Source organism: Plutella xylostella, chromosome 14 (genome assembly GCF_932276165.1).
Source record: "Plutella xylostella chromosome 14, ilPluXylo3.1, whole genome shotgun sequence".
NCBI classification, from domain to species: domain Eukaryota; kingdom Metazoa; phylum Arthropoda; class Insecta; order Lepidoptera; family Plutellidae; genus Plutella; species Plutella xylostella.
This window is the reverse complement of record NC_063994.1, coordinates 2,429,415-2,450,917: the sequence shown is the minus strand read 5'-3', so window position 1 is coordinate 2,450,917 and position 21,503 is coordinate 2,429,415. Positions and strand designations below refer to the sequence as shown.

Genomic DNA, 21,503 nt, shown 5'->3' with positions numbered 1-21,503 from the left:
ATTGCATAAAAATTGCTTACAAACTTTCACAATTATAAAATTATAGTAGGACAGATTACTAAATTGTTACTACGTAAATTCTAAGGAGAGAAAAGTGGCTACATAAATAATTAATACGACACCGTTGTTGTCGCCGAGTTGTTTATGCGAGAGTACATAGCCAGAGCATAACCATAATCTTTGAAAGATTGACAATATTCCCCTGCTCGCGGAAAATCAATCTTATCAATGCCCATAACCGCCAAACCCTAAATGTATTCAACCTAAATTTCCAACCATAACTAAACACATACATACCCTACAGGAACCCGGTCCGCAGCACGTGGGAGGGCGCGGCGCCCGCGCACACCATCACCATACGGGACACGCCGTCACCAGCCGTGTCCGTCATCACTATATCTGATTCAGAGGACGAGCAGCCTGCTAGAGGTGAGCGAATGTAGCTCTTAAATGAGGTTTGGCGAGCGTAGTGTGGCTTGAAACAGCCGGCAAGTGCTGAGGTGGGGATGTAGCTCGTAAGGCCTGGGTCTCCTATTTAGGCCGTTGGTCGCGTCCAGCGTCACGCCGTAGGCCGCGTCACGATGCTCACTATAGAAATGTACTGATGCAGTCTCCCTCACACGCCGACGTTGGCGCGTATATGTAGTGAGTATCGTGACGCAGCCTACGGCGGTGACACTTGACGCGACCTACGCAGTAAATAGGAGACCCGGGCCTAAGTGAGGTGTTAGAGCGTGTAGGTGTAAGCACGCACGTTACCCAATTGAAATTTTATCAAGTAAATACTACTTCTGTAAATAGCCCTGTATCTAGTGTAAAATCCAGTAAAATTTATGGAACTCACATATTCGTAAGGCGTAGGTTCTTGGTTCGATCTGAGCGCTTATCGCGACATCGCTAAGAACCTAATCTAACTGTACTATTCTCCCTTCCAGCCCCCGCCAACACGGACTGCCACCCCACAACCATCCCGGCGCACCAGCAGCAAACCAACAACAACCACGCGCCTCCCGCGCACAACAACAACCCGGCCAGCAGTGCAGTGAACAACGGGAGCAGTGCAGTGAACAACGGGAGCAGTGCAGTGAAGTGTTCGGCTCAGGGGGTCATCTGTAGCGCGCGGTCGCCGCGGCATGTGAAGCACGAGCCGCAGCATAACTGCCACCATCATAATGGGAATGTGGTGAGTTTTGTGGTTTTTATAGGGGAAATTGCAAAAGTTTTTTATTGGATAAAAATGACTGTAGGTATAGTACTAATTATAATAATAATAATACAATAATACACACAAGACTATCCCACCCAAAATTAGGCAGAGCCTGTATATGGGTATCGGACAGCTGACATATCTACACAAATACATACATAGAAGACTCGAGTACATAATATCTGTCAGGGTAACTATCTACTACACTATTCGGTCGTCTTTTGTAGCAGAGTTAGGCTGTTTTTAACAGCATGCGGGTTTGATCACGCACTCGGTATTGCCCCGCACGCGTTCATACAAGTATTCATTGTAACGCGTGGAATATACTCATGAGACGCGGGGCGAAAATGCCGCGTGCTTGATCAAATCCGCATGCTGTTAAAAACTGCCCTATGCTTACTAGTTGCCAGACTTAAATTGAAGTGTTGCTAAACAATACCTTCATCTATTCCAGCCCCAACAACAACAGTCACAACCACCGCCCCAGCAGCCCGCCCCCGCGCCCGCGCCCGCCCTCGCCACGCCACAGTCGCAGAAGAAGAGGCTGCTGGCGCTGGCACAGCAGGACCACGCCACCAAGCAGGAGATGGACCACCATCATTATAACGTGAGTACTGTGGCTGAGACCAGAGGGGTCACCATCAAATCGAGGAACGAACAAACAAGATTTGTCAGGCAATCGGTATGGTTAATGCAACCGGACCAAGTTGTGGTTAGCGCAGCAGTTTTATTGTTCCGAAGCTTCGGAGCGCTGCGGTAACCACGACCCTGTCGAGTTGATTACGCTTACTGATTGCATGACAGCTCTTGTTCGTTCGTTCGTTCGATTTTGGTAGTGACTCTCCAGTGCAGCAGTGGTGTAAAGGCGGCAAAAGATACTGAAATGGACATGAAATATACAGGTACATCAACGGCTAGCACCTTTACCATCTCCGGAGCGAGCTAGTGAAGAGAAATGCGATATAAATGTATACTTAAAATATTGTATTTTATTACAGCAGAACGGATCTACGGTGCGTCAGGCCGACTACGCGTGCAACCAGTATGTACCCGCGCCGCATAAGAGGGAATCTGTGAGTATACTCTGAATGTTGGTAGATATACAGACGAGGCATAATAATATGCGACCAGATAATACAACACTAGCTAGAGATATGTACAAAAATTTATATTTCCTACCTTCCATTTGAGGTAAAAAACGAGATACATCATGTCCAAAAATGTCCACACGTTTCTATTTTTCTAAATCCATGTACCTTTGCCCATATACAGTGCTAAAGAGTCGGGACCTCAGATATGGAGGTTTACCACTTATCCAGGTGCTATTTATACAAGTTTCACTGTAACATGATAATAATCGTTACATTCGCTTGCAGACGACGAATGCTCGCGAGCAGTTCGCGGCGCCGCTCGCGCACAAGCACCACCACACCGTCGCGCCGCCGCAGTGGCACACCATACCGTACAAGTGAGTACCTAAACTATACAAGGTGTTACAAAATAGTATATACTTAGAATTTAAAAGAAAAAAAATGCTTTTCTATAGAAAAAGTCACGTCAACAAAGTTACTTTGTAAAATCTTTTATTTTTTCAATAATGTGTATTCCAGAGGTAGCACGATTTGTAGGAATTATATATTTACACGGTGTATTTTTATAGTTATTTATGTGTATACTGTGCTGCCAAATATATTAATCACTGTTCTACACATTAATAACCCCTACTGCATTTAAAAGGCACAATCATTTGTGATGGGAGACTCAAGTGGGGGAAGCTATACCCATTCTTCTATCATTTAAGACGATTCCCCACCTCAATTCAATAAATCTCCAACACATCTATAACGGCCTATCCTCCTATTCCCAGGCCCAACTCGGTGTTCCGGCCCGGCAGCGGCGGCGTGCTGTCGCCCAGCGCGGGCGTGTCCCCCGGCTACCTGGCGCCCCCGCTCTACGTGCCCACCTACCACTACCACACGTGAGTCGCACGCGAGTCACACTGAAGTTAATACATGGCTATTAGTGCCAATTTCGCCATAGTGGGTTAGAGCATAACCAGGGATTATTGGTTGACTTTTGCAGATCTGTCAAGAATTTAATATGGAGATGACGTATAATTGATGAACCAACACCTCGATCTCTGTGGCAGAAAGTGTCGAGCTGCAATAGGACTCTACAGCCATAGAAAAACATACAAATCTCTTCCCATCGAATGAATTGACGCTGCAACTATCATCTGATCAAGATGTCGTGGCCAATGATGATGATGATGATAATGAACACCTGGTTACGATCTAACCAACTATGGTGAAATTGAGTGGATTAATAACAAATAAAATCCAAAGTGATAATAAAAAGACAGTTTTACCTTCAGTTCTATCTGAATGGATGGCAATGTTGTGTGTATAATTTGGCAGGTAAAATTCACATTTTGGTAAAATTCGGTGTATTATGTTAAAAGTCGCTCCTAAAACTTAAAGAAAAACGTAAAAGTATGTTACTCTATTAAACATAGGTTGCCGAGTTGCCGACCCTAGTATGTGTAGTTCATAATCACTACGCTCATTAAAACCAAGCTTTTCTATAGTAATACCTAACATCCTGAACTAAAACCTCCTTTCCCCCTTCCAGCGGCGGCGTAAGCGGCGTGGGCTCGGTCCCGGGCCCGCCACCCGCGCACCACGGCGGGGCCGCGCGCCTGCCCGGCTACCTCCAGCCCTACTCGCCCACCTACCTCGTGTCGCACCCGCCGCCTCACCTCCAGCATCAGCCACTGCCGCACCAGCCTCACCACCTGTGGTATACCGACTGACGCTGCTGTGGGGAGAGGTGGAGACCAGGGGTGGATGCTTGAAGAGGTGGAGATTGGGGGAGACGGGGGGGACACTTGAAGAGGTGGAGACTGGAGGAGACGTGGTGGACACTTGAAGAGGAAGCGTTAAGGTGGAGACGATACGGGGTGGACACTTGAAGAGGAGACATGTAGGTGTAGATTAGAGGAGAGACGGGGCTAGAAGAAAGAGGGATGCCAGGTGGAGACAAGACGGGGTGGACACTTGAAGCGGTGGAGACTGGGAGAGAGACGGGGTAGTGAACGCTTGAAGTGGTAGATCAGGCTATTGAAGATGTCAAAGGAAGATGAAGGCGGGTGATGTCGATTGCGTTTGATAGTGTTTTGGGTAGGAGATAAATGGAGTTGTAAGATGGTTGCGAAAGGCGCAAGACAAATGTTGATGTATCTCGAATTGTTAAAGGAAATATGGCGCGACTAAAGGACTGCTCCAGTTTATTTATCAAGGAACCGTCAAAGGGTTGTTTAGGGGGCTCCTTGATAAGATTGTGGGAGCATTATCGATGTATATTCGCATTTCGACGCACACTACAACTTTTTATTCAAAACTATGACTAGTGTGCGTAACGGAATTTTAACCTACTTGTAGTAACTACTCTTTACGAGATCTTTATTTACTATTTCCGCATAAAATATTATATTCCTAATTCAATTTGTGGCACGGTTTTTAATACGTGTTTGTCGCTTGGTGTCTGTGGTCGATGTTACACTTAAATATGATATGATATGGGACATGTAATCGATGTTGCTTTAGGAATGGAATTAATAATGGTTTATTTTATAATAACCGCAGTTATACACTAGTACCTGTCGTGGTACGTACATTAAATAATTAATTAATGTTTTATATAAACATAGCTGTAATACTATATGTTGTATTTGGTTTTAAACTCATAATTTCGCGTACGACGGTATGCAGTAGACAGTAGGTGACTTAGATATATTTTTATCGCTGTATCATATGGATTGTAAATTTTGTGTTAATTTAATGGTAATTTTTTATTAATATTTGCTGCGAAAGCAAAGCTAGTAGGTTGCATTTACTAATATGTTTATGTTAGGCGTTAAATGTTTTGTACCAAATCAATGTATCGATTATGAATATTTCACTAACCGACGCGGCGCGAGCTGTGTAGTGTCGTAAGCGTTTATTTGTTATTCAGAAAGTAATTTTCGTCAATTACAGTTTGATTTTTACTCTTTTAGTGTGTAATGTGGCGGGTGATGAGATTTTTATGTTAATTTGAGTTTAGACTCGGGGCAGGCGTATTTTAACAAATATTTAATGCTGTGTTTAATTTACTTATATCTTCATAATATAAATGGGAGTTTTTATATTAGATAGCATTTTGTGTGTAGGACGCGGTGGTGGAAACTGTATAGATGTAGATTCAAGTAATTTTAAACAAAACGAAGCAAAAAAATATTAAAAGATTTTATTACAGTTTAGTACGATGCACTAATAGTTACTACGAGTGTTGTTTGTATATTCACTTTAGATAGAACAAATTGTAAATTATCGTTCTTTATGAATATAACAAATAATAATAATTAATATTAATGCAAATATTTTATACGACAGCTGTTAGATTCTCGATAGATGTTTCACTGTTGCCAACGAAACCCGACTTTATTGTTATCTCAACAAGATTCACAATACACCGACACGACGGGCTTGTATCCGCTTTATTTATTCGATAGTTTCAGACAAACGCACTTTTTGAAAATAAGTATATTTTTTTACCTTATGTGCCGAGTATATTATAGGGTTTGTTATGCTCTGACAACGTTTCACCCATCCCCGTACTGAGCTGATTAAATAATTACTTATTAGGATTGATAATAATTTGTACAACATTGTTGCAAGTCACTAATTTAAAATATCAACTTACAACTAATGTATGGACTGCTGCGCCTATGCGCGCGCACGTAACGTTTTAAGGTTTTCTTTTTATCTAGTTAATGTAAAAGTGTATTTATGTAGTCGAATTAAGGTTTTAATTTTCCATAAATGTTCTCGCTTTGATAATGCGTTTACCTATGGGACAGTAAGTTTTATGCTAAAGAGTTTAGTTCGCTCTCGCTTTTCCATCTCACAGTGTTAATTTTCAATTGAGTTATTTCGTTATATTTTCTTAATTAATTGAATTCGTTCTATGACGATACGAAGTTTATAATTTTAGCTATTTTGGGAGTTCTGGCAGTGGCGTGACTGGTCGCTGCGTTATTGTAACTTCTTTATATTAAAATAAGTTTAAGTTTTTGTGTGTATACTGTACTCTTGCTATCGGATTGATTTTATTTTACGTACTGTCTATTAGTAGCAGATTTACGAAAGTGAAAATCACTAAGTACTTTTGTCACTAATGTTTATCACTTATTAATCTCATTATTCATGCTTATACCTATACATATTATTATATCATAAGCAACTATCAGTCATAGCCATGGCCAGTTCTGTCCACGGTATATTTTAGTAATTTGCTGCTTGACAATAATTTTGCGTTAAGATCTTTACGGTTTTAGGTATTATTTCTTACACTTAATAATATGTTGTTTCAAACTGAAAGACAGTATTCTATGAAGTATGTTAACCTTGTACATTATGAAATTCGTGGCTTATTTTAGTAATATTTAGCATTTAAACTGCATATGGCGGACTATTATAAAGATTGCGTCCTTCAGATGCGTTTTAGTTTGGAATATGTATTCGTGGGTATAATTTGGTTAACGTACTTTATAAATGCTTTGCAAGGAGAAGATTCCCGCGAGGGATTAGTCACTGATCTCTGGGAGCCGCTGGCCTCTTATCATTATCGTTATGTATCTGTCGCAGGCAACTGGTTTAATCTCCTGTTTGATTGAACCACTAGCCCGTTCATTGGATGGCGCTATTCAGTTGTATGACTAAAGGACAACTCGTCAAGTCGTTGATTGTAACGTTCGACGTCTTGACTGAACGTCATTCAGCGAAGTCGTTGAATGGGATATAGTATAGCAACTTTGTAATGTCTGGTTAGGGTGAACATCACCAGACAAGAGTCAACAAAAAGACTATGTTACAAAGATCTCATCTCACAAATTAACTAAACAATAACAATAAACGTACCTTCATATTGTTGTTCATAATTATCCAGTTTCGCCACTTTTTTTAAACTATCCGCCCGCGGCGTAATAATAGGTAAATCCATGTTGTCACACTATTTTAACACAAATAACGCACTTTAAAGCTAATTTATTTGCAAAAAACTAACAATATACAGTTCCCCAAAATTGATAATGCACATAGAAATCTTCGTCATTGTTCGGCAACGGTCGTATTCCCGAGCGTTAGAAAACTATTATGTATTTAGAGTGGTTAAGTGCATTTTCTTCATGAAATTTTAGTAGAATTATGTAATTGGTGCTAAAAGAGATAATTGATTTATCAGTAACGAAATTTGAATCGATAATTCATAATATTCCATAATATTAAAATTTACTTCGAAAATGTTACAGTAGGTACTTTTCAAGTGTCTTACTGAAGCTGATGTAAAGATGGATGAAAGAAGGTTTGAATAACACAAGGTTTATATTATAAGGAGAAATGGATTTCAAACACAGGTTTATATAAAAAAAATGAAATCTCAGTTCCAAAGTATTTACAGCACTGATTATATCACATTAATAAAAATGTTTACATTAAAATCTCAGTTCAAAAGTATTTACAGCGCTGATCATTCACAATAATATTACAATTACAAACTTGGTCTTTTGGGTGTGGCTGTATTGGCAAAGTGAAGTCTATCAATGTGACGCATATTTTATTCTTAAATGTGCCTCATAATATGGCATCGTCAAAAATAATTAAAGTTGAAATTAAATTCACATTTGAAAAAAATAACAAGAACGATGTGTAATTGCAGCTCTTTATAATTCCACAAAAGTAATATTCATCTTGACCTTGAGACCCTTGACTGATCGGTGACAGCCACCGACCGCCCAAATTGTTTTCGATTATGTGTCACATGATATTGACTACTATTTCTTTCGGACAAGGATCAAAATGCAAGTGCTTTGTTTAAGGCACTGATTCGGGTGGAATACGACAGTTTGCGAAGATTTACATGCGCATTATTAATATGGGAGAACTGTAGATGCTTTTTGTGTCAGCTGTTAGCTGTTAGACGCCATATTTGTTTTATTCACCACCTGACTGATTTTAAGTCAGCTAACTAGTTGGACGTTTTGTGACGCTTGTACAATCAACGTTCGGCCTAGTCATACAACTGAACAGCGGCATCCAATGAACGGGCTAGTGGTTCAATCAAACAGGAGATTAAACCAGTTGCCTGCGACATATCTATTATCATTATGATTATACCTTAATGTATCTGTAGCGCACACCATTAACTATGTTTGCCTCGTGATTAGATTGCCGATGTAGTGCTTATTTTTAAGGTTTATTTTAATATTTTATCGGAGTTTTGGGGATTATTTTTGTAAGTGTATTAACAGCAAATGCCATTTCGCTATTGTTTTCTCCTAGTTTGTAAACGTTTCTGCTTTCATTTTATTTTAATCTGTATAACGATGTTTTGTTTTTTCCTAGTAGTGTTTGTATATGGGGCATAATTCAAACTGCAATTTCGTTTGTAAATTATTTGAGGTTTAAAATAATCTGTCCAAATCTGAAGGTGACACTGTAATCACATTGGGTGATTGTTGTAAATTTTGGGTTGTTGCAATAAAATGAATAAAAAGATTATTTAACTATTTTCGGTTCGCATTCTGAGACTGACATTGAGAGCTCATGCCCCGTGTATGTACTAGAGTAGGCGCTGCCGGTTTCACCAAGCACATAGCAATTTAACCACCGATTATCCCAGCTCGGGTTGCTTTAACTAGCCCCCGTCTTCGAATAATCGATGATAAAGAAATTCGATTTACAAAGAATTTAATAAAAACAAAATTTAACACAACCCATCAAATATACAAAACACCTTTGTATAAATTGAATAAACTAGATACATAATTTGCTTTAGTTTATGACGATACGTGCCTTAGTAGTCTGTGGGGGGCAGTGACCGCGCTGTCTATTTTTTCTGTGATTATACCTTTTTTGTAAAATATTTTTATGCAGACGGTATTGGTGAAACCTGTGTAATTTAAGGTTGATTTTAATTATTTCGTAAAGTCGACCTACGCCGTGGGTCCCTGCGTTGTACAATATTGGTAACGTTTATGATTTCCTTTAGTGTATAGATGGAAGCGCTGAGCTAGTTGTAATGTTAACATGTTTTAAATTTCAATACTATGGGTATCCAGGGGATAGGACACTGATGTTGCTATAAGATGTTTCTTCAATAATCACATTATTAATTAATATTAGTGAGCGATTTGTAAATAAACCTCCAAATATCCCTTATTGTTTTGCTTTTATTTTGTTCCCTTTTTTCCTGTTTTTTAGTTGCGTTATGTTTTGAAGCTTCGTTCCACGCAGTAGGGCTCCTAAGTGAGTCGCTTTCGAGTCGATAGTCAATAGTTAGGGCGGAGGCGCCGCCTTGTGTCGCCCTGTCAGCTGCTGTCTAGACAATAACCCAGTGTCAGACAATAATCATTAACTATTATTTGCCTGTTATAAATGTCACATAACTTCTACCTTATTGTATCTTATTTAATGTTACAAAGTCTATTACAAATACAAACGATAACATGCATTATTTATTAGACGACTAGTTTCAACTTGCTTGAAGCCCTTAGGGCATTTATTTATTCATAAAATTACGAAGATACCATAGATTGAGATCTATTCGATTTTTCGCGTCTACAGCACTAAAAACCTAAGGCATATCGGCCTACTCTAACCTCCTCGATGTACCATTTAGTGGATATAATATGAACCTACTATATAGATTTCTTATTATTAACCTTCAAACCGTGGTATAGATCTAAGTGAACATTTATTACTAACTCGTAACAGTTGAGATTTTCTATGTGTCTATGATATTGATAAGTTCTAGGTGTCCCACCGCGCCTGATAACGAGAAATAGACAAAACTACGTTATAAGATAAGTTATACGTTTGGGAACAACATACTCAAATGTGGAATACTTTAAGGATTCTCTCTCAAACTCAAGTCTGAAATCTTTCACATTTAGCAGTTACACTGTACCGCTAATTTAGGCTCTGTTGTAGTAATTCGTAAAGTAATCGTTCGATAGCTACCTACTGTGTGTGATAATATCAATAAGCTTTTCAAATACCTAACTACGTAGGTGAAATACAATGAATTCTAAAATTTAACTCCTAGGCCAATGTATTTTTACACTATCTCTGTATTTGAAATCATTTTTTTTCTTAAGGTGTCGTAAATGTTTTAGATCGTCATGCAGTCCAGTGTCATTGCTTTAATTAACTTGCGAACATTTTTTAATGCGGTATATGCGGTACCGCACCATTGCTAGGTAAGTAGGTAGTTAGTCCTATACCGGTGGGTACCTCATAAAACAGACACTAACACTACTGCGCACTAAGGTTGATTTTCTTATCTTTCATTTACCCACACCTACATGCTGGCCGTGGTAAGGCCAACCGGAGCTACCTCTCCAACCCAACATTCCAAAATCCAACAATAATCTACAAAGAAACGGAAAAATGCAAACATTTCCAAATAAATATAGTTGAGTTGTTGACAAGTGAGAATAGCAAGATTGACCTAGCCTCGGCAGTATGTATGGTTTATCAAGATTACCAAGCGTATTTCAAGTAATCACTGGCCCTATTCAAAGATATCATCGTACAGCTTTAATAGCATAGATATTAAATTATAAGCCAACTACCTATGTAATTTACAGGTATCAGCATATTTCTATTTTACCACCATAATTTGCCGTCCAAAAAATACTTTCGATGACAGCTGGACTGTTTAGGTACCTACCTACTCATAATATTTATCGAATTTTTAACTTTTATAGACGTTAGATAACTTTCATTGTAAGCATGCGTCAAGTAGGTACCTATTTGACAATAGCTACTTGCTAATACATAAGTACTAGTACTTTTCAAGACAATTCATTCCATAAAGCTTTAGAAAGAGCTTTTTCATTTTTGTTTTGACCATTACTGTCGTATGAGCTCCTTTACCTAAAAGCTTTACTTAGTCATATTATGTTTTCCATATTAAAAGAATGAACTTAATGTAACTAGGTAGGTAAGTACCTACTTTGTCAAATATGTACCTATTACTTAAACACGCCATTTATCTGATTAAATTAGGTACAATGTTAGATGTCTAATTATAATCCTAGAGCTTATAGAGTGTCTAGGGCTATTTTAACTATAGTTGTTTGGTCCAAATTTGTCAAGTGGACCAGACAATGCACCTACTCAATGAATATCAGGGATTTAGACCTAAAGTAGAATTTCAGCTTTTGATAAAATGTGCAGTTTGTGAGTAGCTGTACTAAGTATAAGTATAGAGTTGTTACGTCTACTTTTAACCTTAAATTATCTGAGTAAATTACTTACCTACTCTTTTATGATATATCTATTTGTATTTTCCTAGAAAAATCTTTTATTTCTTATACTTAATTCGAAATATTAAACTTAATAATTATGTCGTTCTCGGTGTCCATGAATTCAAGGTTTGCTGTTTTTCAATGTAATTATATCTTATAATAATAACTAATATGTATCTAAATGAATGTATTTAAATTATATGTACTTACTTCTTTCTAATTAATTAGCGTCCAAATTATTATGTACTTATCAGTGTTTGATGTGGCGCCATCTGGCGTTAGTAAATGTAACTTTGCACTACTCAATCGCGATTAAAATACTTAATACCTATAAAAGTACTGTACTTCTTTTAGCATTAGAAAATACCTATAAAGCAAAAAGCGGGATTAGTAGGGGTATTGATCGTTCCATGATTAATAATTGTTTGTCGTTTTATCTAATGCTAAAAGATTATAGCCTCAATCAATATTTAGTAGGTGTATGACCAAATTAGTACATACCTATATAATTAACAATTAATCTTAATCATAATAGGCTTTCATGAAGCACTTTATAAATACATATAAGACGGAAGGGAAATTTGAAAGTACAAATTATAAACACACCCATATTGTCAGCACTTTATACAGCTCATCTCTTGTATGTGGTTGCATATGATTGATGAAGCATTATATTATTATAACTATTTGTTGTAACTTTGTAACGCTTTGAAAAATAGGCATTTAGGAAAATCTTGAATTCAAATTGTAACTATTTATTTAAATTTATGTTTTCAAATGTGTTGAAATATCAATCAATGTTTAAAAAATTTAGAAAAAGTTGTAGAATAGCTGAATAACTACCTATACCTAATTATTAAAATGGTAATTTTATAACAATTGATGTGCCTAAGTGTAAAACTCTATTTAAATAATGTATATAATTGAATAGTTATTGTATTATTGCTAGTTTCAGAGAGTCGTTTTATCTTATATTCTATGTTGGCAAGTTGTGCAAGCGAGCCAGGCTGATATAAGTAATTTAATTTTCTAGAGGAATCAGCCTTCATTACAATATTTATTTCAAGCGATTGATAAATAGGTACATAACACCAGCTAAATACTTTAAGACAATAAATTCTGATTTGCCACCTTATTTAAATAATAATTCAATATATTGAAAGTTACTTATTTAGATAGCTTTGTGTTACGGTGAAATTGTTAATTGGTTCAATTCCTTACTATTCACGGTAGCATGCTAAAAAAAAAACAGTTTAGTTAAATGTAGTGAAAAACATTTTTTTATCAATTTCTTTAAGTATAGTTTCGATGTCGCAGTAAGTAGCGACCTCTGTTGAGAACATTTAAAAGTAGTTATTTGCCTTCAGCTGGATTTTTGTATTACGTATAATTTATAGTACAAAGCAAGAATACACCGTAACATAAAGCTATCAAAACGCCAAGTAAAGTCTTGTTAGTTCGTTACGAAATCCGATAGGTGAAGTAAGAATCGTTAGCCTGAAATAGAAAAGTAGCCGCAAAATAAGAAATAAACTGCCTGGTATGTACTGATAGTACTTATTTAAGTAATTTTCTAACCAATTAGGTGTTTTTACGTTTAGTCACAAAGTTCGTATTTAAATAGTATACCCAAATACTTAACACATTAGTTCTGACTTAACCTCAAAATAATACACGAGTAAAACTTTCGAGTTTAAACTTTTATAGCACGTTCTTGTATTTAACGTTTAATCCAAATAATATTATGATCACTGTTTTTAACATACTGTGGGTAAAACGAAAATGTATCTAGTTAGAGATAATAGTTTTATTATTGTCATAGGCAGGGCTTGTCCCTTGTTTTTTGTGTATCGGTGTAAATCATCCATAATCGCCATGTACACGACTAAGATGGGTAATTGAGTAGTTGTGTAGACTTGATTGTGATATCAGTAAACATTTTCATACGAGCATCCAACTGACTTGTTTCATTTGTGTATTTTATTGTCTACCCGATATTGTTAACTACTTAACAACGCCATCTGTTGGTTCAGAGAAGTACGGTGGTAAAGGTAAGCGTCCCCTATCCCCTATCGGTATCGTACATATCGCACCAAACGGATTGACATAAAAGGTATGGAGAAACGGGGCGTTAGCAATGTCGACAAAGTGGACACACATGGTAGGTAGGATAAAACATATCATAAGACCCGAGGTCTAAGCTGAAATGGCTACCTTTAAATATTTTCCTCACTAATATTCAAGGAATGATTAAATGATAATGCACTATGCACTGAATGATAAAAATAAGAGAATAAAATAAACTTACCCCTTATTCTTCTTTTGACTTTTCCGGTTCACAGCCGTCCAGTTGATTTGCTGAGGATCCTTGGCGGCGTAGGGCTCCGGCAAAGGTAGAGCACTTTGTGTAAGGCAGTAGCACAGAATAACTAGTCAGGCAGGACAAACCGAGAGTCGACTGCATCGCGCAAGCATTCTTAACGAAGTGAAGGGTAGTCGCCACAGCTGACACCGGCTAGTTTCCATCTACCCGCATTTTCTCAGGTAGGGTAAGTAAATGGTCCCTGTCACCAGACGGTCTACTTAAGCTTTTATACGTAGGTAGATTGGAAAAAGAAAAGAAGTTTTCATTTGTCACCGTGGCGTACATTTTCTGTCAAAAGTTTCATGTTAATTTCCGCTACAGGCGCTACTTTGATCTTTGTATGAGACATATGGTAAAATGTTTTTATTCTTTCAAACTACCTATGGGTTACTTGCTATACTATAGACCTCACGTATTTATACTGGTATGACCATAATATAATGACCCTTTTGGCTACAACATGCTCGATGGGAGTCAACTCTTTACTGTTACTTTATTATTTCAAAGTTTCATGCAGTAGGTATAGTGGATGATTTAAAAGAAAACAACTGACATACTGTATCAAATAAGCTGTATTTTATATAATAACTAAAGTTTTTTACATTACAATATAAAATATGGAGTTGTAATCATAATAATAGATAAAGTGTAAGAAGTCAGACGCTACACAATGTTTCAGGAGTTGTACATTTACAAAGTAATTGAATGTATTTCAAAAAGTAGAACTTAAAATATTTTTTATAAGATTTAATTAAAACAGAAAGTTTTTTAATCGGTCACCTATTTTGCACGGACTATAGTTAGCTTGGCCTCTGTAGCTTATGAATACATACAATAAATACATACGATAAGTATTTTTTTCGTGTATCCCTTATTGCTTAGACTTGCATCTCTGTACATGACCTCACTATTAAATATGTAAAGTGCACTTCTATGTACAGTGCCGGAGATCGATCAGTTAACACTATTTTTATCATATTGTGTCTCAACTTTTAAGTCTAAAATGGTTATCAGTCAATTTGACACAATGTACGTACAGAAACGTTGACTTAAATTTTAAATAGGCTCACTAATAATAACAAAAAATATTTTGATGTATTAAAGTATTTCTCATTTCGGGATTCTACAACAGTTATTGCTCCGGGATACAGGTTTTTTTTTAGTTACAAACAGTAACTAAAGCTATTTAAAAAATATTAAATATGACAATTGCATATAGTAAAATTATGTTCTGAGATCATATTTAATACATCACAGGTGTTAAACAGAAGTAATTAAAATTATACCAAAGAGCCGTCCTTAATCAGACATTTGGGGGAAACATCAGATTAAGGGCACTTCTTTAAAATGGCGAATTAGTATAATAAAATCAGACTTGGTCATGTTCCGTTCTTCAGGTCGGCACACAACTACATCTGTTTCAACATACTTTAAACAACAACATTAAATCAACCAATCTAAGGTGATATCTGTCAGACCGAGTATGTTTGCAGGTAGACGAAGATGGCTCATTTCTCAAGTACAAGATCGAATGAAAGCTGCATCTTGCATTAGATAAAGCAGTCATTCAAGCTGTAACAGGGTTATTACAATGCACGAAAGGGATCTTAGTCATTAAGAATTTTGATGCCAAATCTTAGACGCTACTAACTCTAGAATAAGAAAGATCCATTTTGCATATTGTAATTGTGGCTGATACTTCACAGCCACTCTCCATTACTACAATATACAAACATAATCTTGTTTGATAGACATCACGCCTACATACAAGAGATAATTCATAATATTTAAGAAAAAAGTCATATTTTTTTAAACAAATCATAAAGTAAACGAACATTTGCCAGTCACCTTAAAGAACTATGCCGTGAGCAAAATTCTTTAAATAAATTAGAGCTCGTTTACTGTTTCGTCAATTTCTTAAAGAAGTTCATTTTTAATTTCATTTAACCGAAAGTAAATACTTTCATTTTGGGTCTACAGAACACAAACTTTGGCTAATGCTCTTGGCAATAAGACAATAAAGAGACTTACAACACCGGTTGTAAAGATCAATATTAAAACATACACAATGTATTTTCACCTAAACATCAAAATAAAACATATTAAACCTACCAAAGTTAATGTTATTGGAGTATAAGCCGTACATTATGATAATAATGAAAATGATTGCTTTGAAGAGTTACATAGTTTAGTTGAGGCCGCGGCCCTTCGACCTAAAATTAACGAGAAAATAATTTGTACTTTTTCCAAGGGCCACGGTGAGTAGGACGCCCTGCGTCAATCTTCAACAAATACCGGCAGAAATTGTTTTAATATTGCAAATCATTTACATTAAAATAAATATGCAAAACGTCTTTAGAAAATCCAATAAAAAACAATCTTCAATATAATCATAAAGATATAAATCCATTAAAATACAACAACAAAACAAATATACTAAGAAATTTGTAATAGGAGTAGGATAGATCTGTTGAAACACAAATACCCAAGACAGTGTTGACCCTTGAAGTACTGCAAGTTCTGTTCACCCAGTTAGTTCTGGTACAGTGAAGGTAACAAAATAGCTTCATAATTGAGTATTTGTAATTATCTTAAATTATTAAATTGCTGTTATGCTAATGTAAATGAGTTTTCACTGGATTGAACACTAAATAATCTCTTAGTATTTTTCACGAGATCCGCAAGGATAATGCGTTGGAAAAATACAAGAGAGATTTAGTAAGAATACATAACGACTTTGCAGTGACATGAAAATTTGATTTCCAACTATAAAGTGACACAGTTTAAAGGCGTTTTAGACAAGATTGTGACATAAGTTGCATTTGAAAATATACTCGACATAATAAGAAAAGAATTCGACAAAACCTTAACACACAAAAGTCCTGAAAATCTTACCTAATTATAGCTTAGCACTAAACCTACTTTACATGTCAAAGAGATCATAATCAACTTAAAATTAAATTGTCACTATAAACTTCGCCCGGCATTTAGACCAATGGGAATGATCAGAATCTGAGTGTTGGGCACCGCGACTGAGCAGCCAGCTTATTGTGATGTTGGGTGACATTCGTATCAGACAATAGAATAATATATTAATTATATCTTATACCCTATATATAATGTCTCAAACTATCTTACAAATTACTTAACATTATTATATTGTGCTCCATGACACGAATGCTCTGTTGTCATTCAAAATAAGTTAAAAGATAAACATTAAATTTGCACAATTGCCTCTCAAAAACCCGTTCGCTCAAAATTGAACCACGAAAACTAAACACAATTAGGAGATATTCAATATTCATGATATACGAAATGCTTCCGACACCGTGTTGGCAGCATTTCGGTTACAAAATGGAAAATAAAATAAGTTTCATGATTATACAAAGACAAATTGCGAGTAAACAAGCGTTAGGAGTCGCTGCCCCGCTATGTAGACGAAGGACGGGACCGTGATACTCGTTGGTTGTGTTCAATTCTGGCGGGGTTCCGCAGGGAGTGTTCCTGGGTCCTATCTTCTAGCTCGCTCGCTTGAAGTGGGCCTGCACGAGCCGCGCCACCTTGGGCGGGCGTATGTGCGCCCCATGCCCGCACTCGTGCTTGTGCCCATGGTCTCCCGGAGACTTCTTCGCGCTGTTCGATAACCGCTTGCGGGGCTTCAGGAAATCTGGAAGGAACGAAATGGTACACGTTATTTACATGTAATAGGCGTTGAGAACAGGTGAAAGGGTTATATGTGCGTCTTGTTAACATTGGCAACAATGGGTAGGTACTCGATTGTTCGCCGGAGACGGCGAGGTGTAACTTGGCATTTGATGCATAAAATTTGTCGTAAAACCTGCGCAGGGCGTGTCGACGGCTCCCATATGAATTGGTGGATTTTTACGAGCGACACTGAGAGGTTCGTTAAGTCAGCCGTCAACTTGCACGGGACGTTAATGTGGGGTGACATTTTACGACTTTATCCATAAGTATCGAGAACATAATGCCAGCTAGTTCTTAATGCGTCGAATATCCTTCCCAATGCATAAATCGTGCTAGCGGCGACACCCTTTGAGACCATTTCTAATTTTGGAAAAATATGGCCGTTAAAGCCGTTTTATGATCTTTTTACTACTGTTTAATCTGTATCGTAACGACCCGGAATTCAAATTATTATATTGCTTTGTTGAAGAAATTAGAAAACGAAAGCCGTAAAAGTGTGAATTGTTTATGATTATTACTATTGCTGGGTTTCCAATTTAAGAAATTGCCTATCAGTAGGTATACAGTGGGTATCTTATTGTCTCTTAAATTAAGAATAACAAAAGAATCCTCCACAGGAGCTACTAAGTAGCCGCGCGATCCGTAGCGTGTCGAATCGAAGAAGCCAGTGCCTATTGCGTTCCGACAACAAATTAACTCTACATAGACATGCTACGTCTTCAAGGTCGAAAAGATTGAAGCACTTCCACACATCACCACACAGGAATACTAAATAAGATTTTGTATTATTATTACCACTGACAGATAATGCTGATCAGGATGGAACAGTGGTGTAATGTAACCACTGTTCATCATGCCATCATTGGAATTTAGTTTATTTAGTTAGGAACATACTGATAAAATAGTACATCTGGTTAATTTAGACAAGGACACTGAATGATAAGCAAGAGACATACTGGATAAACTAACATTGTGACAATGACATACTTTTAGACTTATTCAGATTTCGTAAGATTTAAAGTAGGTGTGCTCACATTACTCATATTGTACGTACGTAGGTATTTTAGTAACCACTCCCCAAACATCTGAAACAGCGAGCAGTTGCGTTTGCCGCCAAAACCGAGACGGCCTATAAAAAGATGAGTCTAAAAACCAGCATGGGAACAAAACAGGCTTCGGCGGTGAATTTGGCAAAAAAACCGACGGGCGTCGTTGGTTGTGCAATTGGGAACTATGTCAGTGACGTCATGCCCCAAGGTCGACGGGTACCACGCCGTCAGCCAGAGCCGTTCCCGCCAAAACTACACCACGTGGACCCAACCAACACACACGCCCTTGATACTACCAACACTGATAACGTCGATACTTGTCCACACAACCAAACAAATAACGCTAAAGAGGCAGAAAAGCGTAGTAACGTAAGACCACGTGACAAACCTATTAGCATTTCTAACCTGGAAACAGTAGTAGTAGCCTTGGCTGGCAGACTTTATAAACCTAAACCTTGTATGAATGATTCTGCACTAGAGCTAGAGAGTACGCTAGGAACAGAGGAAAATAACTTTCACGTGATTACGCAATGCTGTTTCCCGCCAACTCTGAATGGAGTGTTTCGCGCCATTTTGCTCATTGGCTTCTTGGCTAAGTTGGGTGGTACATTGTTTGGTATTAATACATAGTGAGACAATCGTATATTTGATTTGGCCGGCTAGCGGAGCCAGTTACGTGTAAACACGCGGGTGTATGCGTAAACAAATTAACCTTGAGCGACTCGAGCCGGGCCGAGGCGTTTCACTCAGCTCTACAAACACAAATGTTATCATATTTCATACATATTAGTATTTGGAAGTAAAAAGGAAACCTTTGGCTTCTCATATCGTTATCGTCAAAGTCGTCGTTAGTAGATTAAACTTGAACTAGAATCTAATTAAACGCATATAGGTCAAAAATATCACGTTAAGCATAATATGTATTTAGAATTACGATAGCAAGAAGAAAATACACTTTAAACCACAACCTAACAGGTTATTTTTGGAACGACCTAAATATTTTAACGAAACGAACGTGGATTTAAAACACATTTAATCTCCGGCCGTGTGGTAAATGAAACGCAAAGTGAAGAAGATGAGAAATGAAAGTTTATGAAACAATTCGACCAAGTTTTCTGTGAATAGCTTTAGCAAGCAACAAATTAGAAAGTGTTAAATGTTTACTTGTTATGTTTATTTACTAAGTCTATTGTTTAAATCTGCGTACATAATAGTACATATACTGTATTTATCTGAATGGTGTGAATTCTCATTTGTGAACATTTCAAATGCATCATCATAGCTGCAGTCACGTCACGAGTCTCGAAGGACGCTTTCGATGGGCTCGCATCCGCTTCTACGTGATGTCTTGCGTGTCATCAACGGTGACAACCACATCACGCTTAGAATCATTGATTCCCTATTCGCCACAAATGAAAGACTCCAGAAAAAAACGTAGCACCAACCGACAAATTGACTTTTTGCCCCGCTTCCTGAAGTTTGTTTATGTACCGTCAAATGCGGCGTGCAGTCGGTGCGGGTGGGGCTCGTCACCACGAGGAAGCTTTGATGGGACCGCTAAACGCAGGAGTGCCAGGAAGTGGGCACACACCACGTGAATTGATAATCGGGGAGCGTGTCACCATTGTGATAACGCTTTGTTTACGTACGAGAATCAGATAAAACCTAACACGAACAGGTTTTAAAAATTTGAGCAACGATACTACGCTAAAAGCAATAACAAAGTATATTCGAAATTGTTCTTCAAAATTCTATTGTCGGCCAGCGTGCCGTAAAATGGGTTTTGTGTTGGGTGTAATTTAAGAAAGCTGTGGAATAAAAGTGGTCCAAGAGAGGAGCCTTGCGGCGGCCCGCGTGGGATTGCCGCCGGACCCTCAGTCACGATGTGGGAGCATCCCGGGAAATCGTGCGCACCGTCATTACTGTTTGAAAGCAAAGTAAATTCTTTACAACCGAGTATCTTTGTCCGGAGTTAAAATGTAGCAGTGCAACGCCAACGTAATCACACTCAGCTCTCTGCTTTCTACGAATTAATCATCTTTTGGAACGCAATCGTGTTATTTTCAAATTAAAGCATTTATATTTACATAATTCGCAGACGCAAAAACGTATAACGACACTGTCGGAGAATAATAAAATACAATTAACTGTACATGTACAGTAAATGATGATGTGAGTCAGACGAATGATAACGGTGGCAAACAATTGAACTCAACAAAGCAATCAAGCTATAGAATAAGTAAATGATAAATTGATAACAATTTACACACTGAAAGTTTGCTGCAAAATCTCTAATAAGTTATGTTACGATCTCCAACCCAATTTCTTTTTAATACAATAATGACATGGCCACAAAGGTAGAGTTATTCACGAAGTTGTGTCCAGACTAACAAGTCAAGACAAGTCGAATCAAGCACATCCACTACTACAGCATTTATTTATAGGTGTGTTTGTGCGTGTGTGTGTGTAGAGGGCATCAGAACGGTCGCGGGCGCAGATTTGTCAGGCGCAGGCGTAGGCGGCGCGCCACGCTTCGCCCCCGACCAAACAGGTTGCCCCTTCTTAGCGTTGCCACTTTTTTATTATTTTATTCCTAAAATAGGGTTGCGCTCAACTACAAGAACCAGAAATCTCCACCAGCTGCACAGGAAATATATTGTCCGCGTTTCAGTGTAGAATGCATAGATGTAATCAATGTAAAGTACGAACCAGTTCCCAAAAATCTGGGTCAGCGGTGAAAGGCGAGCCGGCCACGCCGACACCAAAAGTCCGACGTTACTACGTGGTTTCAAATACGTGGCCAGAAATGGCATTGAATCTGTGCAC

The 21,503-nt window shown here is 37.6% G+C and overlaps 2 protein-coding genes across 8 annotated transcripts in view; one reads left to right on the top strand and one right to left on the bottom strand.

Moving 5' to 3' along the window:
* LOC105383806 (homeodomain-interacting protein kinase 2) overlaps nt 1-4,085 on the top strand; it is an 85,264-nt gene extending 81,179 nt beyond the window's left edge. For 5 of the 6 annotated variants that reach the window (XM_048625358.1, XM_048625361.1, XM_048625362.1 and 2 more), the window contains 7 exons: nt 305-429; nt 936-1,183; nt 1,662-1,814; nt 2,206-2,280; nt 2,584-2,675; nt 3,075-3,185; nt 3,839-4,085. In XM_048625358.1, the coding sequence (XP_048481315.1) occupies nt 305-429; nt 936-1,183; nt 1,662-1,814; nt 2,206-2,280; nt 2,584-2,675; nt 3,075-3,185; nt 3,839-4,019 (985 nt within the window). In that variant the 3' untranslated portion in view covers nt 4,020-4,085. The remainder of the gene's footprint in view (nt 1-304; nt 430-935; nt 1,184-1,661; nt 1,815-2,205; nt 2,281-2,583; nt 2,676-3,074; nt 3,186-3,838) is intronic. The other variant, XM_048625359.1, reaches the window with a different exon arrangement.
* Nucleotides 4,086-14,477: 10,392 nt separating this feature from the next.
* The window catches only part of LOC105383782 (cyclin-dependent kinase inhibitor 1), a 31,965-nt gene continuing 24,939 nt past the window's right edge, over nt 14,478-21,503 (bottom strand). For both annotated transcript variants that reach the window (XM_048625364.1, XM_011553887.3), the window contains one exon: nt 14,478-17,590. In XM_048625364.1, coding sequence (XP_048481321.1) covers nt 17,442-17,590 — 149 coding nt within the window. In that variant the 3' untranslated portion in view covers nt 14,478-17,441. The remainder of the gene's footprint in view (nt 17,591-21,503) is intronic.